Below are 8,263 nucleotides of genomic sequence, written 5' to 3' on the forward strand. Positions count from 1 at the left end.
CTATTGCTTGATGAAATGTTTTGGAAGAAATGAAGGCAGCATATTTACAAACATCATTGCCAGAAGAGCAGGGAAAGCTGTTACGGAAAGCAGAGTTGGGGAAGCTGTGGCTCTTCCGATGGGCTGCATCTCCCATCACTCCTGCCGTGCTGATCAGGGACTATTGCGGGTTGGAGTCCAACAGGTGACTAGAGGGCCACAGGTTCCTCATGCGAAGCTAGTTGCTTCTAATGCAAATATGATTCAATTAAAAGGTAAAGGTCCCCTGATCGTTAGGTCCAGTCGTGGATGACACTGGGGTTGCGCGCTCATCTCGCTCTATAGGCCGAGGGAGCCAGCATTTGTCCACAGACAGCTTCTGGGTCATGTGGCCAGCATGACTAAGCCGCTTCTGGCAAACCAGAACAGTGCACAGAAACGCCGTTTACCTTCCCGCCGGAGTGGTACCTATTTATCTACTTGCACTTGACGTGCTTTCGAACTGCTAGGTGGGCAGGAGCAGGGACTGAGCAACGGGAGCTCACCCCGTCGCGGGGATTCAAACCACCAACCTTTTGATCAGCAAGCCCTAGGCTCTGTGGTTTAGACCACATGGTTTAGACCTATGATTTAATTAGAATGTCCTAAATTGTACGTGTGTGTTCTTGCATCAAGGTCGACGAGGATCTAGTGAAGAGTTCGGGCAAATTCTTACTCTTGGATCGCATGCTGCCAGAACTAAAAAAACGAGGACACAAGGTATTGTTAGTTTGTGGTGGTACCAGACGTTATTTGCCTGGAAACCTGAGTTCAGATTATTGAAGAATCTTTGCTCTGTTCAGGTGCTGCTGTTCTCTCAGATGACAAAAATGTTGGATATTCTGATGGACTATTGCTATCTGAGGTCGTACGAGTTCAGTCGCCTAGACGGGTCCATGGCGTATGCAGAGAGGGAAGAAAACGTAGGTGATAAATTTATTGGAGCCTGGTTTGTTTGACTCTTCTGAGATTCCCTTTGCATCGCAGCAAAGAACTTTTGTCAACAATGTATAAAAAGGAAGCCGAGTTTAGCTAGAGATATCAGCAAGTTCTGGCTTAGTCTATGAACTCACTAGCCTGAGGCAGCCTCACCACCCACTACAGTGCTGGGATTTCTCAAAGATGATGCTTGAAAAGTGTTATTTGTGTTCTGCTTATTATCAGTAGGTAGCTTGCGCCTTAAAATGTATTGATGACATGTTTAGGTAGAAGCTGTCCTGACTAACTGAGGCGGTGATGAATATTGCAGTTGAAATTAAGTCTTACACCCAACATTTGTAGTCCTCTTTGAACATGTGCTTCACTTATACGATAGTCATTGTGTGACATAGTCCGTGGATGCACTGGCAAGTCCTGTCCCCAGGGCTCAGTGCCTTGGCCATCCTTGCAGCCCTTCATGATTTATGGGGATTATTCCTGAACTGGAGAATCTCCACAGTTTGTGGAGGCTGCCTGCATGGTTTAGTGTGTGTTTGGTTGGCACCGTAAAGGTACATTATTAACCTAATGTGTTTACCGTTTGTCATTTGCAGATAAATAAGTTTAACACAGATCCGGAGGTTTTTATCTTTCTGCTGAGCACAAGGGCTGGAGGTCTTGGCATTAATTTGACGGCAGCGGACACAGTAATCATTTATGACAGTGACTGGGTATGTTTTGCATGTTGACGTGTATAAATTGCCATGGGCCCTGATCTCAAAGGGCTGTGTGCTGAGTGACACACATGGGAAGGGGGGCTTCAGGGATCAGAGTTGGAAAGGATCCCGAGGGCAATCTAGTCCAACTCCCTGCAATGCAGGAATCTCAAGTAAGTGTTTTATGGTGGCAGCCCTCATCATTGCCCAGCAAGCTGCCTCCAAAGCCTGGTGCAGATGGAGAAATAGTTCCCCAGGGAAGCACAATGAGGGGAAGATTTACATTTCTGCCCCTCTTAAATTCAGGTCGTGTGTTCTGCTATGAAAAGCCTGTTCTGCTTCTACAGAAACATGCCAACTTCTAAACAGCTCACAGGAATGGCATGAGGCTCAGAAGATTTTGTTTCAGAAATCCCAAAGTTCAGTCAAGCAATTATGTATTTTTAATACAGTGGTGCCCCGCAAGACGAAATCAATTCGTTCCGCAAGTTTTGCCGTCTAGCGAATTTTTCGTCTTGCGAATTATTATTTAGACAAAGGAAACAAAGTCGTGAGACGTTTTCGTCTTGCGAAGCAAGCCCATAGGGAAATTCGTCTTACGAGGCAACTCGAAAACAGAAAAACCTTTCGTCTAGCGAGTTTTTTGTCTTGCGAGGCATTCGTCTTGCGAGGTACCACTGTATCTGTATCAACTAAGCCAGGCATAGGCAAACTCGTCCCTCCAGATGTTTTGATACCACAATTCCCATCATCCCTGACCCTGTTAGCTAGGGATGATGGGAGTTGTAGTCCCAAAACATCTGGAGGGCTGAGTTTGCCTATACCTGAACTAAACAACTCTGGCTGAGGTACAGCACTTTACATCAGATTGAAATAACCAGGTAAAGTGAAATTAAGAAAACCCCAGCTAGTCTTTTTTGCTAGGTAGGATGGACCTGCCCTTATGTCAGAGACAACAGAGCACGTGGTCTGCATGTAGCAAGTCAAATCTGGCATCACGAACGCAGCACTTTGTAAACTTTTATTATTTCTCTCTTCCCCCCCAACCCCAGATGTTTAATGGTTTCTGCATTCCTGATAGTCAGAAGGGGTCACATTTTGTGTGTGTGAAATACATTTGTATGGGAGAAGCTTGCCTTAGCTGTCACTAGTCAAAGTAGACAATACTGGACTATGTGGACCACTGGTCTAACCTAGCATAAAGCAGCTCCATATATTAATATATTTTTCCTTAATCCCAAACTTGCAGAAAGCTAGAACTAGTTCTTCAGAGAAAGCTGGCACTGCCTGCAAAAAAAGGAAAACAAACCCCTTAATTTTATCTCTGGAGTTCATTTCCCTTCTTTCCCATTCTTAGAACCCTCAGTCTGACCTCCAGGCCCAAGACCGATGTCACCGAATAGGCCAGACGAAGCCGGTGGTCGTCTATCGCTTTGTAACTGCAAACACCATCGATCAGAAGATTGTGGAGAGAGCTGCTGCCAAAAGGAAGTTAGAGAAGCTGATTATCCACAAAAGTTAGTAGCAACTTCATTTTTCTTACCAAAATTGACAGGTTTTCCTTCTTGGGCTAATAGCTATGAATGTGGTTTCTCTAAATGTACAAGGCGTGACCGGAAAGTTCGATGAATGGTCACAGAAATCGGACAGCGAGAAATATTCATACATACATACAGGCCTTCAAAGTAGGCCCCCTCTGATACAATGCACTGTTGACAACGTTCATAGAACTGTTGGAAACTTCTGGAGAAGTCCTCTTTCTGTACTGCTTTCAGTTCCCTCATCACAGCAGCTTGGACGTGTGGAACGTTGGAAAATCTGTGCCCTTTCAGTGCAGATTTCAGTTTAGGAAAAAGAAAGAAATCCAGTGGGGCCAGATCAGGAGAATACGGAGGGTGGGACAACTCAGTCACGATTTCACGCAGAATATGCATTTCTTCCACCATCATTTGGACAGACAAATACTGATCCCGCATCAATAACTCACGAACTCTGTTGACATTTTCCACCATTCTTCTCATCGACAGTCTTCAATGGCTTGCTGCCCTTCACGGAAACGTTTAAACCATTCACACATCTTCATCTCTGTACACAATTGTGAGCATTTCATGGGTTTCTGATGCCAATTGTATATTCAAATATTTCTCACTGCCCGATTTCTGTGACCTTTCACCGAACTTTCCGGTAACACTTTGTATATACTTTGCTTGGCTATGCATTGGATTGTGTACCGTGGTAGAACCCACAGGCTTAAATCGGCTGATGTGGAGAGTAACAAATGATCACACACTTAAGAGAACTTTTGCCCACTGCTCTGCCTCAAGGGCTGTTGCCATTTGCACCGTCTTGAGCAGACGAAGAAGAAGAGTTTGGATTTGATATCCCGCTTTATCACTACCCGAAGGAGTCTCAAAGCGGCTAACATTCTCCTTTCCCTTCCTCTCCCACAACAAACACTCTGTGAGGTGAGTGAGGCTGAGAGACTTCAGAGAAGCGTGACTGGCCCAAGGTCACCCAGCAGCTGCATGTGGAGGAGCGGAGACGCAAACCCGGTTCCCCAGATTACGAGTCTACCGCTCTTAACCACTACACCACACTGGCTCTCAGAGCAGAGTTTTGCTGCTGTGTTTCCTGGCTTCTGGGACTTGCGAGACAAAAATGATTTTGGAAGTAAACCTGCCTTGTGTTCACAAGATTGTAGCCTGCTTGATGGTGCTAACTAGCACTCAGTGTGTTGGGTGAGAGGCACCATCCAAGCTGTTGAAAGGCAGAAGAAAACAGATGGCATCCGATTGTAATGGAGATCAAATCTCAGGCTCTTGCAAGCTCCTTGCCATGTGCGCTGTCTCTCCTGCCGTCGCCGGAGAGATGCAGGGCTAGTGTGCAGATTCTACACGCAACGTGGGGTTTCAGATGTGCTGCTCTGTGGGCAGAGAAAAGACTCGTTGATGGCAGTCTCCTCTTAAAAGGAGCTGAATCTCAAATCCCTCCGTGATAAGCCGAGTCAAGGTTGCAAGTAAAAAGGAGAAAAATAGCCGTATCCAGGCAGCATCAGTTTCCAGTAATCTTGACTGAAAGGCAGCACCTCGAAAATATGCAGGAACGTAATGGATATGTGTCGGTTGTGATGGACAGGAACAAGCAGGGAGGTGCTTCTGCATTTTCCCTATTACTTTGGTTTAACGTCCTGTTGCTTTCGACACCTGGGCATAACTATTTATAGACCCAGTGATCACCTGATGGAAACAGTGACAGGCTTGAGTTTATACTTCCTTTTTCCTTCATATGTTTGGGCTTTGGCACGTCCATCTTTGGCCGCCACCGGCCAGCAGGGTTAGCCAAGAGGGAATATTTCCATAAAAAGCACCCGTTTTGCACCGATGGCTCTTCTCCTTTTGTACGTCAAAGATACATGTCAAACGTTTGCAATCCTAGGGGATCTTACTTGCACAAACCTAGCTGGGAGAACGAGTTACCAAGACAAGGTCTTGCCGTGTAACATGAATGTTGCCCAAGTTGGCTAAAAGCAACTGGGATCTAGGTTAAAGGTAAAGGACCCCTGGACGGTTAAGTCCAGTCAAAGGCGACTATGTGGTGCGGCGCTCTTCTCGCTTTCAGGCCAAGGGAGCCGGTGTTTGTCCACAGACAGCTTTCCGGGTCCTGTGGCCAGCATGACTAAACCGCTTCTGGCGCAACGGGATACCGTGACGGAAACCAGAGCGCATGGAAATGCCGTTTACCTTCCTGCTGCAGTGGTACCTATTTATCTACCTGCACTGGCGTGCTTTCAAACTGCTAGGTTGATGAGTTGACAGAGCAATAGGAGCTCACCCCATCGCAGGGATTCGAACCGCCAGTCTTCTGATCGCCAAGCCCAAGAGACTCAGTGGGTTGGACCACAGCGCCACCCACGTCCCAACTGGGATCTAATGGTGTTTTCACCACGTAAACGTGCCTGTCAAATTAATTTACTCATAAGTTTTCTTGTACTGAATGTTTTCAGAAAACTCTGATCCATAATTGTGTGCAACGAGACAAAATGGAATGTGCAGAGAACAGAACGTTTATGAACTAATAGCTTTTGTACCAGTGTTATGGCCAGATGTTTCTTAATACTATCAGAAAGCCCAAGCGACAGTGCTTTCTCTCTCTCAAAGATGTTTTTTTCCCCTTTTCTAACTTCAAGATCAGTTTAAAGGTGGGAAATTTGGAATAAACCAGTCGAAGAGTTGCTTGGACCCCAAGGAATTAATGGAGCTGCTACAGTCCAGGGACTACGACAGGTATGTCACACTTACAAAGAAACCATTTGGTTTTTTATGTGCAAAAATTCATTATGCTTATTTAACGAAGGGTTTGTTTGTTGGAGGTGCTTTAATGACTTGCAGTCCTAATGGCGGGGCTTAGTTTCAAGTAAATAAATATGGTTGCACTGGAACTCAGCTATCTGAAATTAATACATACTTACTTTCCATCTGTAGAGAGGTTAAAGGATCAAGAGAAAAAGTAATAACTGACAAAGATTTAGAGCTACTGCTGGACAGGAGTGACCTTATCGGTAAGTATAGATATCAGTGTCTTTTCATTTGAATCTCTCAAGAAACGAGCTTCAAATGTGAACTATGTGTGTAGCGTGAACTCTCCCAGCTGAGAGGTACAATTCCTTAAGGTGGGATTCCCCAATTACAATTGTTTGTTGCTGCTTCTGACCAACTATCTGTTTTTTAAATATTGTTGTTTCTCTGTTTTTACTGTGCAAGTTGCTTAGCACAAAATGTGCAGCTGATAACTCCGATATGTACGCACAGTTTTGCCACAAAGGAGCATTTTTTGCTGCAGCAATTGTGCTAGGAGAGAAACAACTGCATTGGTAGTGACTTAACTTTCGGCCTAGCTACTTAAGTCCGATTCTTACTACTGAATAATTGTCAATTTGATTGTGTTATCAAAAAAAGAATGCTAGAGTTTGAAACTACACAAGACAAAGTTCAGAGAGCATGGTCTTTTTATAAAGGAGGGCTAGGTTGGTTTAAAAAGAACAACCTGGCTGTTTACTGACACTCTAGTCTTTCTGAACACAGGTATCTTCAAGCTTTTCAGACCTAGGGCCCATTTTTAACCCAAACATGCATTTTGGGGACTTTTTCCTTAATCATTCACCATATATTTTGCACGATAGCACTCCTGTTGCGACCCACCTTGGATCAGGCCACAACCCACTCGAGTTTCCCGGTCCACCAGTTCAAGGCAGGTGCTCTAAACTGTGTCTTGGTTTCTTTCTCCCTAGACCAAATGAAAACTTCTGAGCAACTTAAAGAGAAAATGAGAGCGTTCAAGGTTTTAGAAAGCTCTGAAGATGTCAGCACAGAGAGTGTGTTTTGAGATACAGGTGACTGTAACCTTAGAGTTGCTTTGTTCTTAAGAGTTCAGAAATGCATTCCAGACTATTGTTTTGGTTGTATCATTTTCCAGAAAGAAAATAAGGCTCTAAAATGTAACATTACTAAGTGTAAATGTGAAAAGAGAGCTTTTGGACTCCCCTTGGATTTTAGATCCTCTGACCTTGTACAAACTGGAAAGCTAAATACTACTATAGTTTCCTGTGGAAGTTCTGATAAATGGTAGGATTTGGAGTTTTTGGTTTTTTTTACTTCTCAGTATGCTTACTCCTTGCCCTCAAGTATAGTTTTATTTGGTCGATGTATTTTGTTTCAAAGTCCAAACCTGTATGACTTCAGTTTTTGATAATTTTGCTAAATAAATTGTTTTGTAACAAGCAGAGTTACTGCAAATCCACGTGTTCAGTTGTCTCCTAGAAGCACTACAAAAAATAACCCCCAGCTTGAAATTGTACACCTGGAGGTGCCAGGTTCTGAGAACCTAAGTCCATGTTACTACTTAACTTGTGTCTCATTTACACATCTTTTGAGATCGTTTTAGGTTTTGTCAGTAATGGTTGGTGTAAAAGTACCAACTGATGATAGTAAAGAGCCAAAAAAAATGATCAAGGCAGGGGAGTTTGGCACTCCTGGATGAAAGTAAATTGCAAAGTTGCTCCCCTTACTGCTCTAGGTAAAAGCCAATTCTACAACAATCTGCTATCAAACCACCAGGGGAAGGGGGGGGGATGTTTTGTTATCTAGATACCTAATGTTTTTGCTTGAAGGAGGAATTAGTTGCTATGCCCAGTGAGAAGTGTTATTTTCCTTGGCACAAGTCCGAAGAAAAGAGTTGCATCATAGTATTTCACACCAAAAGAATGAATGTAAGAACTTAAAAGCACTGCTTCAGAAACAGTTCAGTTTCAGCAATAACAAAAAACAAAGGCAAGCAGAAGGATACGGGGAACAGGCAGTTCTTTTTATAAAACCACACCATGGGAAACTAAAGTAAGCAAGCCCTTTCCACAGACTGCAGAACTCTGAGACATCATGCAACACACCCCTAGCCCTGACAAGAAACTTGTGTAAACGATATCAAAGTGAAAAGCAGAAAAGCACATATTTTTGCTGACCTGGATTCTTAAAAATCTAACTTTTTTTGGTATATACTCCCGTTTACCCTGCATCTAGTCCACACAATGCTAAATCAAACACAATGCAGCAGACGGC

General features: G+C 43.9%; 1 protein-coding gene across 1 annotated transcript in view; it reads left to right on the forward strand.

The window, feature by feature from the left end:
- Positions 1-7,433, forward strand: part of HELLS (helicase, lymphoid specific) — a 29,354-nt gene extending 21,921 nt beyond the window's left edge. The window contains exons 16-22 of the mRNA XM_028728944.2: positions 655-738; positions 822-941; positions 1,551-1,667; positions 3,010-3,169; positions 5,839-5,935; positions 6,134-6,210; positions 6,940-7,433. Coding sequence (XP_028584777.2) covers positions 655-738; positions 822-941; positions 1,551-1,667; positions 3,010-3,169; positions 5,839-5,935; positions 6,134-6,210; positions 6,940-7,034 — 750 coding nt within the window. The 3' untranslated portion in view covers positions 7,035-7,433. The remainder of the gene's footprint in view (positions 1-654; positions 739-821; positions 942-1,550; positions 1,668-3,009; positions 3,170-5,838; positions 5,936-6,133; positions 6,211-6,939) is intronic.
- Positions 7,434-8,263: the final 830 nt, after the last annotated feature.

The sequence above is a fragment of the Podarcis muralis genome, chromosome 6 (genome assembly GCF_964188315.1).
Source record: "Podarcis muralis chromosome 6, rPodMur119.hap1.1, whole genome shotgun sequence".
NCBI classification, from domain to species: domain Eukaryota; kingdom Metazoa; phylum Chordata; class Lepidosauria; order Squamata; family Lacertidae; genus Podarcis; species Podarcis muralis.